The sequence below is a fragment of the Myodes glareolus genome, chromosome 5 (genome assembly GCF_982192425.1).
Source record: "Myodes glareolus chromosome 5, mMyoGla1.1, whole genome shotgun sequence".
NCBI lineage: Eukaryota > Metazoa > Chordata > Mammalia > Rodentia > Cricetidae > Myodes > Myodes glareolus.
In genome coordinates, this window is record NC_142030.1 from 21,198,678 (window position 1) to 21,212,490 (window position 13,813).

A 13,813-nucleotide genomic window follows, 5' to 3' on the forward strand; every position below is an offset into this window, starting at 1 on the left:
ACTCATGGTGGTATGCAGTGTCCCCAAGATGGTGTTTTTTTGGTGAAAAGGCCCCTTGTTCCCTTTGGCAGGTAAGCACTAAGACACCCATCCTTTTCTTCTTTTGAAAGGTCCCTCGGTACCTTTGACAGGTAAGCATTAGGACTCTCATCCTTTCCTTCTTTTGTGTTGTCTGTCATGTTTGTCACCCATTCAATTAAGAAGTCACATTTTTTTCTGTTTCAGTTCACCCAGTGTCTCCATATAAGGGCTGACACCCCACCCCAGGAGGCAGAAACAAAACTGGGCTCCTGAATGCTGTCCCTTGTCTGGAGACACCATGTGAGCATATGGCTGTAGCCTAAAAAGACACAGAAGTTCCTCACTAATCACCAAGACATAAAGGTCTGATACAATTTCCCTGTTGGCTGTTGGTCTCCTGCTGTCCTGCTCAAAGGAGTGGTGACAAGCAGGGTAGAGTGGCCTATCATCTGTGGGAGTGCCACGTTTGCCTTAGCAGGGAGAAGTGAGCTGCATGGCAGCATGGGAGATGAGGGCCTAGAAGCTGGTGCTGGCCAGGTCTGAGGTGTGTGAGCTGCAACTGATGTGAGCTTCCTTCTTGACCGAGGTCTCAGGGTGCTGACTGAGCTTCAGGTGTAGATGACACTTCAAGGCATGGTCTTGGAGGTAATAGGCTTCTGTAGTAAGGAGGCTGCTTGTTGGTTCCTGGGTGCTTAGCCCAGAAATAATCACACAGAAACTATATTATTTAAACACTGTTTGGCCCATTAGTTCTTGCTCCTTATTGGCTAACACTTATATCTTAATTTAACCCATTTCTAGTAATCTGTGTATTTCCACTTGGCTGTGGCTTACTGGCCTAAGTTCCTTCTGTCTCCTGAGTGGCCATATGGCTTCTCTCTGACCCTGCCTTCTCTCTCCGTATGTTCACCTAGCTCTGTTCCCGTACAGCACTGTTATAGGTCCAAAGAAGTTCCTTTATTTATTAATGGTAATCACAGCATACAGAGGGAAATCTCACATCATTTCCACTTTTCTGTTTAAATAAAAAGTGAAGGTTTTAACTTCAACATAGTAAAATTACACAAAACAGTTATTAAGCAAGAATTACAGTTATATCTATTTTATCTTTTCTCATAACTAAGGAAAACTATATTATTACTATCTATCAATTCTTCAACTCCATCAACGACTCCAGAAGGATATAATATTACCTAAGTAAACAGGAAGTGCATTGTAAACAACTTCCAAAACTCTAGAATGGACAGAGACAACTCGCAGCCTGGACAATCACCCGAAGCTCTTCTAAACCATTGGTACATCTGTTTTCAGGCTATAGGCCCATAGTATCTGGCAGATTTTTCCATGAAGCAGGAAATTTCAAAGACAGTTTTGCCTATATTGGCAGTTTGTCAGTCACTTTCTTCTGTATCCTGGAGAACATCTGAGAGACTCTTTCATGAAGTAGGAACCCCAAAGAATCATCTCACCTTTAGGCAAGTTCATTGGTCATTTCTCTGCAGGTGCTGCTTGTCCAGTTTATCAAGCAGTCCAAGCAAGAGCAGTTTCTTGCCTAAATGGCTAATAAACTCCATGAGGAGCCTCTTTGATGCCCATCTTTCTCTTGAGCAGATATGTTTCATTGCCTGAAAAGTCTTAAGTTCTTAAACGTTTTATATGCCATATTCTTGTAGTCTTTAAAAGGTTTGAAGAATGCCTATCTAATTGAAATATATCTCTATATATCTAGAAAACCTAACATGACTACAAGCTTGATATTATAGATGATTATCTATTTACCTATATTTCTTAATTATGCATTATGTTTTAAATGAACTGCACAATCACAATACCTTAATCAAGAGCAGAAATACATATACACAGTACAACAATATTGACCTTAGATTTGTATCAATAGAGCAAGTTCCATAGCAATGCAAGTATCCATCTCTATAGCAGATTCCCTTTTAAATGTAAAGAAACATTTACAAACAATATTTGGGCATATGGGCATAGTTTTTCTCCAAACTGATTCCTGTTGTTTATTGGGTGAAGTAATTTGAGGGGGCGGTGATTTATGGAGACCTTTCAGGGCATATTGATGCATCAAGTCATATTAGTCTGGAAGCAATTCACAGGTTCTCATCCTCTGTGGAAACAAAAGAAGAACCTCTTTTCCAAAGCAACATATTCTTAGACCAAAATTTTGAAGTCAAGATACCTTTGTAATATACATGCTGGTTTAGCTTAGCAGCCCATATAATGAAATGTTTCTCTATACTTAGCTACTTTATAGACAAAAATTTTAAAGAAAACACAATAATATACATAATCCAGACTCTCTGTGTATTTTCTATCTTTATGTGGCTTATTATTTTTCCATTTTATTACTTTTTAATATTTGTCTTTAGTTCTTTAATCTATAACTATCTGTTCTCTGTCCCTTTAAAGACTTTGGTTTTTTTTAACTATTTACTTCTTTCCCAACTTTCTATACTCTTTTTCTTCTCTCTCCCAAGCCTTCAAACATTTATCCAACACTGTGACCCATTTAGAAGTCTTTTTTACCTGGGTTTGTCTTTTTGCATATCTGTAATTATTTTCTGATCAGAAGTGCTTCTTAAAATGATAAGTGCTTAATAATCTAAGCTGTGACATTGCTAGGGTATATATGGTAATTTCTGCTTGCCTTGCCCATTCCAACATGGAGGAGATGCTCACCGCTTCTGAGAGCCATGCACAGTGCCCCATCTTATGGCACATAGCTGCTCTATGTTGCTATCAAAAAGCTTCAGCATGCTGCTCACAAACCCCATTCAAATGCTTAGTCTCCTGAAATAACCAGAGGTCATGTTGGCAGTATAACCCAGAAAGCTGGCATTTCAAAATGGTGTGGCTTTTTTTTCTTTTACTATCACTGAATTGGGAAAACCTCACTTACTGGCTAAAGTTCCACCTGACTCTGGCAGGGCTATGTGGCTTCTCTCTGACCCTGCCTTCTCTTTCCCAACCTTCAGCTTAGTTTTCCCCACCTAGCTCTATTCCTCTATTGCTCTTCTATAGGCCCAAAGCAGTTCCTTTATTTATCATTTGTAATCACGGCATAAAGAGAAAAATCCTACATTAGGTTTCCCTTGTCTGATTTACAAGATGAAGAGCTTCTGGTGCCTGGCTTCCCTCATGTGAACAGCATAGGCATCTGCCCCATGCAGGACACAGAACTCAGGCCTCAGTGAATGCTCTGAGCCCCCGCAGACCTCTGCTGGACTGTGTGCCTATCATCTGAGCTCCCTGCTTCTTCCTGTGCTTCTGTCCTTCCATGTGGTCCTGATAGGTCAAGAAACAGCAACATGTTGCTGGTAAATTTGTGGTCCCAGGGTCCAAGGCTTGGGCCAACCCAGGTGTCTGAGCCCACTGCAGCCATCTGGGATGTCTGCTGCCTCTATGGGACCTTCTGAGACTTTGGTGGGTAGTCCAAGTATTGGAAGTTTGGGGCTTGTCAGCAGAGTAAGGCTGCATCTGGCTGCTCTGCTGTGTCCTCACAGCTTCTCATCCCCTTTCACCCTTGGCAGCTGGTGGGTGGATGCAGCAGTGGCCACAACTTCATCCTGCTGCTGCCTATATACACTCCCAGCTACCTGGGGCTGATCTTCAGTTGGATGTTGCTGGATCTTTGGCTTCTCACCTGTGCCACTGGTGCAATGGCCTCAAGGCCAGCCACCTGTGCTGTGTGCCAGCATTGTTGGAAAACAAGGGGTAAGCTGTGTACCTGGGGGTGCACACCTGCAATCTTCCTGCCTGAGTTCATTTTCTAGACACTGAAAGAGTAGAATGGCTAAATAAAAAGGTAAAGCACATGTGGCCCTTTATTTGTCAATTCATAGAGAAACTCCTTCCAGAAAACATAGAACCAGTTGTGCGGGAATCTAATGCCCACCTCAGCACCTTCAGCTTCACTAAAGTAAATGTGAGTCAGCAATCTCTTAGAGTCAATGGTGTAAAGGTTTATACTAAAATTGTAGACAAAAGACAAATTATTCTGGGCCTTCAGATTAGTTTTTTTTAGGAAATTGTGAGAATGATTTGGAGATCAAATGATATTTTTGTGGAGCTGGTGTGAAAAGTATTCAGGTTAATGGGACAATGTGTGTAACCCTGGGGAATTTTATTGGTGATGCACCTCGAATTGGAGCATTATCGATCTTCTTCCTTAGGAAACCACTTTTAGAGATTAATTGGACAGGACTGACTAATCTCCTGGACATCCCTTGACTGAATGGTTTATCATTCTATCATTTTGGATATAATACAAAATTAACTGGCAACCACTTGTCAAAATCCAAGATCTTAGCAGGCCTCCCTACACTTCAAATAAAGTGACAGCCCCATGCAGTCCTCTTCTCCACTCCCATCCCTCACACCACCCTGGCCTTTTCAGATTCCAATAAAAAAAAAGATATCTTGTTTTTATCCAGTGTCCTGTTTCCAAAGATGTTATATATGTTATCCTTAACCCTGGTTCTATTCAATTTGGTGAGCTATTGGTCTTCCTCAAGGTTCTAGTGGACTGCCAGCAAAACTGCTTAACATTTTTTTTTTTGGCAGTCAATATGTTGTACAGAAAGTTCATACACTGGTCTTTTCTTGAGACAAAGACTCACTGACCCCCCATTACCAGCACTATGGTGCTCACACAAGATGTCTTAAATCAGAAGACTGAGCCCTGGTACCTGTCACATATTAGATCCTACTCCAAATTGCCCAGACTATTGACTCAAGGAAATGAGATCACAGAGACCATCATATTAACAGCCAGTATGGATCTCCTAGAGCAAGCAAAGGCTCTTCACCAGCAGTTTCACCTACCTCCACTGTATTTGCATAGACTTCTTCCAAAATTATAAGTTTTCTGATGTAAACATTTGTCCCAGACATGTGCCATTTGAACACCTCTTACCCCCTTAGGACCACTTAATTGTGCAGGGGGTTGATGTTTAATGCCATCTGGCAAATGGATGTTACAACTATCCCCCCTTTGACAATTATAAATATGTTCATGTGATATTAGATACTTGTTCCTCCTTTGCTTATGCCCTCTTTCTGGACAGAAAGCTGTCAATGCTATCAAGGCCCTTAAGTTGGTCATGATAGTTATGGAGGTACCTTGAGCACTTAAGACTGACAGGAGCTCTGCCTATTCCTCTCAACAATTAAACAATTTTCTGGGCTCTACTGGGCTCTTGGAAGCTTTCCTGTACCACTGGCATCCCCTGTAATCCACAGGGACAAGCCATTGTGGAGAGGAACAACAGAGATTATACAGAGATGTTGGCCAGTACTAACTTGCCAAAGGCTAGGAGAGACCCTCATCTGGCCTTAACAGAGGTACTTTTCCACATGAATTTTCTCAGTTTTGATGTCAAGGAGCTCAGCCCAACTTACAAGCATTGCACATTTCTGCCAAGAAACACACCCTGCCCCTGGTAAGATGGAGAGATCATATCTCCCTTCAATGGCAGTAGCCATCCCTGCTGCTAACCCATAGGAGAGGGTATGGTTGGGTTTTTCCTCAGATTGCTACAATTCCAATATGGGTCCCTGTAAGAGATGTATGCCTAGCCATGGATAAGCCTGATTCCACCAAGGAGGGAATAACCCAGGATGGGTAATATATATACTCCCCTTTCTTGTTCTCCTTGCCCCCTCAAACAAACTGATTCATTAGGGGCAGAGGTTATGGCCTTTGACTATTCATTTTAAAAAAAAATTGGCATAATATAAAAAGGCTATTGGATCCCTCCTGGATGCTCACATATGCAGTAATTGATGGTGTGGAATTGTTAATCCTTATTCTCCTTAAATGTTTCCTCAGCAGATCTGACATCAGTGGACTGCAACTAAGGTGATTATTCAGATGTTAATGGCTCTTAGGCATCCTTCTCCCAGTCCTCCATGGGAAGTTATGCATGCATGGTTATTTGTAATTCAAAAGGCTACAGCCTCATTCGCCAGTCCTGGCAACTCTCCAGGAATGTGTGTACTTCAAGGGCTGATAGTCAATGACAGGCAAGAGCTTGTCTGACAGGCCAACCTAAGACAGGAACAGACCAGTTGTTGAGCCTTCCTAAGGCAGGTTCAACAAGCTCTGAGCAAAGAACTCTTGGTCCCACTGAGCTCCCTATGTAATAAATAAAAAGTGTAGATATGCAGGAAGCTAAGGCCTATCAGGACAAAAGGAGCCAACTTGGAGTCTGCCTGGTGCTGTCAGAGGTTCTGACTATGCCTAGTCAATGAGGAGTGACCAAGTAGTGTTTCCTGAATGACTAGCAATAAGCACTATCAGAAGTTCTGATTGTGATGAGTTGATGTGGGGTGAGCGTGCATGTCAACTGTCAATGGATCAGAACACCTGGGTGCTGGGAAGGTTTATAAGTTTTTTCCATGACTAAATCAGTGAGTCTGCTGAAAATCCTTTACCTGACTCACAGTATCTATATTCATTGATGTCATTCCTTTTCAACCCCTCTCCCAAGGAAGATATTAGGGCCCAGCAACAGGTTTGCCTTCCAAAAGTCCCTAGACAGAATATAAATTTTATTTTACCTAATAAGGGTTATCTGGTGGTTTCATGAAGGCATTAATGTACTAGATTGCTCAGCCCTGTGATGCAGACTGTCTGAGTCCATTCATTTACTAATATTCCAGGGTTCCTCAGTAGCTCTCCCAAGACAGTTCCTAATTTTCACTTCCATGTGTACAGAGCTACTGGAAGGTATTCCAAGCAAAGACTTATACCAGGAATATATTGAAAGCCACTAACTTACTTTAGAGTAGAAAGGCAGAAAATTAGGGTGTGTGTGTTAGGAATAAGAGTGTGAAGAGTCTGGGGGCAGAAGGAGAAAGTTTACTGCTGTGGGACAATGGTCTGTACCCTGTCACTTGTATTTTAATAAAACACTGGTTGGCCTGTAACCAGACAGGAAGTATAGGCGAGATGATCAAGCAGGAAGCAGAGGCAAGGCTATGAGAACAGGAGAATTCTGGGAAAAGGAAAAAAAACGCAGTCTGCAGTCATCTTCCAGACATAGAGGAAGCAAGGTAAGACTGCCTCACTGAAAAAGGTACCAAACCTCAGGGCTAACACAGACAAAAATTATGGGTTAATATAATTTATAAGAGTTAATAAGAAGCTTGAGCTAATAGGCCAACCAGTTTATAGTTAATGTAGACCTCTGTGTGTTTCTTTGGGACTGAACGGCTGCGGGACTGGTGGGACAGAAACCTTTGTCAACCTGCATACTACACCAGAAACCCTCAGCAACAGTTTATACTCTAAGTTTCACAGTATTTATTTCCAACTGAAATGTGAAAAAGAATCATTAATATTCTATCATTATGTACTATGTTCCAAAGATCCAAGACTCACAATGTATTGCTTCACATTAAACTTTCACTCTCTGGTTGTGTGTCTTATAGTACATTTAGATGCCACTTAAATATTTTATATCCTTGCCTAATATTATGCTAATACCATATGTATGTGTGAATATACTTGTATTTACACAGATACATATGGTTATTTACATATGTACATATATATAAATATAGTTATATGAATGCCTAAGTATATGTATGTTCATATATTTACTTATTTACAAAAATTAGGTTAGTCATCATATCACTTAATCATAGAATTTCATTTTCTTTAATACCATAGTAGATCCAATGAAGTGGTCAAAATTATAGGATTATTATTCTATCTAGGAACAAACTTTAGGAGTCATAAAGAAGGGCAGCACATTCTAATTTAGGAAACAACTAACCAACAAGATAGTGCAACACTAAACAGCTATGCACCAAACACTGAATTATCTAGTTTCATTAACAGCATGCTACTGAACTTCAGGACACAGACAGACTAATTGAACCTCAGTAACAGCAGGTGGCCTTGCCACACCACTTTCTGCAGCAGACAGGCCACTAGGACAAACAAGTTGAGAAACTTCAGAATTAAATGATAAGATGCATCAAACAGATCTAACAGATATCTATGGTATAGGAGGTCCTTCTGTATTTCTGTTGCTTTCATTGGTTGAATAAAGAAGCTGCCTTGGCCTTTTGATAGGGCAGCCCTTAGGTGGGTGGAGTAGACAGAACAGAATACTGAGAGGAAGAAGGCAGTGAGGCAGATGCCAAGATTCTCCTGCCCCAGACAGACGTAGGTTAGACTCTTGCCAGTAAGCCACAATCACATGGTGATACACAGATTTAGTAGAAATGGGTTAAACAAGATGTGAGAGTTAGTCAATAAGAGACTAGAGATAATGGGCCAGGCAGTGTTTAAATTAATACAGTTTCTGTGTAATTATTTCAGGGGTAAAGCTAGCTGGGCGGCTAGGAATGGGGTGGCCAGATGCAGCCCACTCCCTCTTACTACATATCTACATGAACTGAGGAACACACAAAGACTCAGCAACTGATGAACGCTAATCTAAAATTAACTACATAATGGGATACACAGCAAATCCTAACACATTTAGAAAAACTGAAATAACTCCTGTATCCTATCTGATCACAATGCAATAAAGCTTAAACTCAACAGCAAATAGCTTGTGTAGACTCTACTTTAGAGTCACAGAGAATAAAAGTTGCCTACATACAAGTTATAGAGAACCCAGTAGGATATTTTGAAGCTTGAGATTTTTACAGCTAAGCCAATGATTTTATATTTTTAGTTAATTTTGTGAGTTATGAATTTGGACCCATTATTTTTAATATGATATCAAATTGTTCCACAAGTATTTGTAGAAAAAGTGTCCTTTTTATATTTTTCTTTGTAGTTTATACTTTTATGGAAAAGAACAGTATATTTTTGACACATGAGGGATGTTGACTTCCTTATACTATATAGGCTTATCTTTGCACTAACATCACAATGTCATTGTATTATTTAACTATCTTTAAAAATATTTTTAAAATTATTTCAATAGGGCTCACAATATCTATCTTTGATCACACAGAATATACTTTAAAACATATTATACTGCTTTACATATTTTATTAGGATTTTGCAACCAGTGTTATACTCTTAAATTTTACCTCTCATACTTTGCATTGTTCCCATGTATTTTATTTTTAAATATTTTATAAACACTTGTAATATTTTTGTTTAAGATCAGGAATTGGCAAAGTATGGTCTCTTACCTGTTTTTATATAGCATAGTTATTTTTTAGTAGCCAATAAACGAAATGTATCTTTTACATTTTTTAGATATTTAGGAACAAAATACAAAGGATAATGTGTGGCTTAGGAAAATTATATTAATTTCAAGTTTCTGTGTCTATAAATAAGATTGAATTAGAATACAGATAGATTCATTTATTTCTATTTTTATGACGATTGTCAGTAAGGAGCTAACTAACTGTAGCAGGGGTCACATGGGCCAAAGAGTTTAATATGTATATACCTAGAAAGCCAAGCTCTGGCTCTTAAAACCTCTGGAGGATCCAGACTTCTGCAGGTCAGAGAGACGGAGAACGAGATGCACAGTTGGCGAGAAAACACACAGGCTTCTTTTCTGAGGGATAAAAGTTTCTTCTACTTTTTTATTTTCAGAAACCCTGTTTACAATACCCACACCAAGTAAATTACAAAAAGAAGGATGTTTCCCATAACCAAAAGTTACACCGTTACTAAATAATCACCATAAAAATATTTTTCTGGAATAGCTCAACTCAATTATATTTCTTAACCATGTCTTTATGAATTTGCTGAAAAACTCACACTTAGTTACACATTTGTCTTTTAGACTTTTACATAGGCAGTAATTTTTATAATTTCCAGAAAAACAGGCTATTTGTTTCTTTATTTCTACTTTAGAGTCTTGTATAATGATCTTAACTGACCATGCAACTCTTTGCTTTTTAGTTACATGAAGTTATTATTTAAAACTTGGTTTAGCTGTGATACACACTGAACCCATGAACATATTTCTCAGCATCAAGAATAAAAAAAAAACCCTTGAGCTAGCTTAATTCCCGGGACTCAATTGTTTTCCTAAATCTTTAACCTAAACCACAGTCTCTCTGAGTCCTCAAGAGAAACAGCTACATCCCAGCTGTGTGACACTTCCCCCGCTCCTATTTTCTATCCTCTGCTGCCCCTGGGGCCAACACTATATCCAAATTTTACCTTTATTAATTTTCCCACTAAACTAACCTCTATCTATATAATCTATATAGCTATATAATCCATTACTATATTTGTTAGAAACCCTTAATCATCAAAATTCTATTTAAACTAATACTATTATTGTATAGAATAATGACTTCAGTTAGTTACTTCATTACTTAAACAAAGCTTAAGAAAAACCTTCTTGATAATAATCCACAGGCAAAAATAATCACATGAAATAATCACACTACATTAAAGGCAGTGGGGATTCCCCCCCCATGCCCATTCACACCATGGCAGATACCAAAGAACAATGGCAGCACAGCACTATCAAGAGATATTATGGATCCGAAACCTTTGGAGCCTTGCCTATCCAAAATTCACCCATCTGTGCCTTTCATTGTGGTGAACTGAACTCCTGAAGCTCAATTGCCAACTGCTGCTCCTCTGACACGACCACCACCAGCAAGCTTTTCATCCCTATGATGGTCTATGATGTTCCTATGCACGTTCTATGATGTTCCCTGTACCTTAAGTGTTAGAGTTCTATTATAGTTCTATTCACTGGAACTGGTAGTCACAGCACTACATTTTGATGGCTGTGATTTTTTTTGTAATTGTCTCCATATATTGCAAGGAGAAATTTTCTTCATGAAGGATAAGGACTACACTTATCTAAGTGTATAAGGACAAATTCTTATAGTGTAGTTAGGGGTGATGCTGTTTTAGAGAAGTGGTGGTAGTATGTTCTCCTCTATAATTTGTGACTTCACTAACCCAGGGTAGTTGCCTACGTTTCTAGTACCAGGAATGATTTCTTTCTTGTTAAGTGGGTCTTAAGTCCAATTACAGAACTGTTGGTTACTACTAAGGCATTCATGACACTAATTCACCCTTAGGATTATTGTGCCATGTTGCTCATCTTTATGATTCTTAGGCATCACAGCTGGGTGCTACTGATGGTTGCCTCCCTCTTTGGGAGGTTTGTGTGTTACCTTCTGGTATTATGAAAGATAATCCTTGGAGAGAAGACTCTCAGGCCAGTTACAGCTCAGGAACCTCTGAACCCTGTGTCTGAAGTGCATGGTGTCTTCAGCAATATGAACTTATCTTGACCTCTGGGGATCAACCAATGGCAAGAGCAATAGCCCATAATGTTTTAGGAGTCTCCTAGACAATCAACTACTCAAAAGGGGGTTTCTCATGGATTTTTTTTTACTAGATTTTTGTTTTGTTTTGCCATTCAGCTAACAGAGAAATTGTGAAGTATTTATCCTTTTTGAATTTAAAGGATAGGATGAAGAGCTTGTAAACTTCTGGCCTCAGGCAGCTCAGTCTGGTTCAAGAAGCAGTATTAGAATCCTTCAAAGAAGTGTTGTTTAGATGAGTTGACTTCAATGTAAACTTTTCTTTTTGCTCAGTTTTTGGTTTTGGAGACTTAATAACCTGGGTGGAGAAGAAAGACGTAGACTGAGATGTTATTGATCACTTAACTCTCTTCTACTTCCAGCTACTGCATTCTGCTGAAATGTGCCTCCCTTGATATCACATCTCCTCCCCCTCTCTCATGTCCCTCCCTTAATCCCTTCACTCTTGGGTAACTTTCCTGAAGTCTATCTGCTCCAAATACATGCCTACATAATAAGGACATATACAAAGATTTCTCTATCTCAGACTTACACAGACAGACAGTGTTTATATAAATGCTGATGAGTAGTGGGGAAGAGAGTAAAGCTGTGACAATCAGATAAGGCCAAGGGTGCAGTGATGACTTACTTAAACGCCCTGGACTATGATAAATACATGAAGGGTTGGACTTGCTCAGAGATTTGCTTTCAAGGTTTTAAAAGTCTATCTAGACTTACATAGACTTACAACTGCATTTGTCAGAATGATTTGTGCAACTTCAGGCAGGTTGCTTTCATTAGACTTAGACTGTAGTCCAAAAGTTCATTGTGGAGTTGAGAGAGAGAGAGAGAGAGAGAGAGAGAGAAAGAGAGAGAGAGAGAGAGAGAGAGAGAGAGAGAGAGAGAGATTGTATATATGCCTTTGTGACGCTCATGGGTTTATAACTGGGCATCTAGGATACGAATTTTCTAGAGTAAGGCTCCTCAGTTCTGTGAGATGAAAAGGCACTGCATATGGGCTCTTCTCTGTCATATCCTGTTCACCAGCCTCTTTTTCTGCTTTCTGACATAAAACACAAAATAATGTAGTCTTTTGAGAACTGACATTCTTCCATACCTTAAAGAAGCTGTAGGGTCCTGATTTCAACTGTGTTTTCTCTCCATCTTCTGACACCTCAAAAAATACAAGTCTAAGCTTATCTCCTGTCTCACATTTTATTTTGTCCTGGTTTCCAAGCACCAGAACGTCCATCTCCCCTGTTTTGTCTTCTACACCGTACAGTACTCTGTCCTTTTGTTTCTCTGTTATCTGTGAAAGGAAACAACAACCAAACTCCATGAGGTGACTAAGGAAGAGCAGCATGTAAGTCAATTATCAGACAAGACAGGAGCAGCTTTAAAAAAGGAGAGGATATTATAAGATTATTATATTATACGGAGGAGTTCCAACTTCCTAACAGACTAGCAAATGTCAATGGAGGAGGTGGGAGAGTCTTACTAAAAGCATGTCCCTTCTGTCCATCTTTCTAGTTCCAAACCTTTTTTCCTCTGGGAAGCCAGGATGGCTCAAAGAAATAACTAATAGATGGGGAAGACAGAGGTGCTCCAGGGCCAGTATACAAGAGGCATAGGAAAGGAAGAGAAGGAAAAGAAAGGGGAAAGGAAGAGAAGGGAAGGGGAGGGAAGGGAGGGGAAGGGAAGGGAAGGGAGGGGAAGGGAAGGGAAGGGAAGGGGAGGGGAGGGGAGGGGAGGGGAGGGGGAGGGGAGGGGAGGGGAGGGGAGGGGAGGGGAGGGGAGAAGAGGGGAGGAAAGGGGAAGATAGGAAAAGGAAGGAAAGGGAAGAAAAGGAAAAGGAAAAGAAAAGGAAAGAAGACCTTGTGGTTAGGAGGAAGGTCACTTAATGACATAAGTCCAGAGAGACACACAAACTAACAATAAAAGACCTAGTGAAGAAATCTAAAAGTTAAAAAATCAAGGACAACATAACATTCACAATCAAGTCTGGATTAGAAGGGGACCAGATACTAGTTAGATACGTAAAATACGTACAGCATTTGAGAGTTAGTTTTATTGACTGTGTGAATAGACATTAGTGAGTAGTTGAACGAATAGAAAGTTCAAAACTGAGAAGTTAAAAATGGGTATTTTTATACTTTAATTTTCCAAGGAAGACAATTTACCTTTTCTGACAGAGCTAGAAGTCACCTGGCTACTAGGGGAAGAAATCAAGTTCCCTGTGGTCCTTCAGGATCTATCTTAGGCCAGAAAATTGTTCACAAAGATAGTTTTCCATGATTCCCATGTGGTTGTTTGAATGAAAAAGGCAGCCACAAGTTTATAGGGAAGGGCATTTTTGGAAAGGTTAGGACATGTGGCATTGTTGGAGTAGGTGTGATTACAGGAGGAAATGTGTCCCCAAGCGTGGACTTTGAGGTTTCAGGGGCTCAAGCCAGGTCCAGTGGCTCACTCTCTCTTTTTACTGCCTATGGGTCCAGATGTAGAATGCTCAGCT

The 13,813-nt window shown here is 39.8% G+C and overlaps 1 protein-coding gene across 2 annotated transcripts in view; it reads right to left on the bottom strand.

Moving 5' to 3' along the window:
• Positions 1-9,571: 9,571 nt before the first annotated feature.
• The window catches only part of LOC125409702 (interferon-inducible protein AIM2), a 44,074-nt gene continuing 39,832 nt past the window's right edge, over positions 9,572-13,813 (bottom strand). For both annotated transcript variants that reach the window (XM_048448846.3, XM_048448844.3), the window contains exons 5-6: positions 12,419-12,610; positions 9,572-11,620 (exon numbers count right to left, since the gene is read on the bottom strand). In XM_048448846.3, the coding sequence (XP_048304803.2) occupies positions 11,516-11,620; positions 12,419-12,610 (297 nt within the window). In that variant the 3' untranslated portion in view covers positions 9,572-11,515. The remainder of the gene's footprint in view (positions 11,621-12,418; positions 12,611-13,813) is intronic.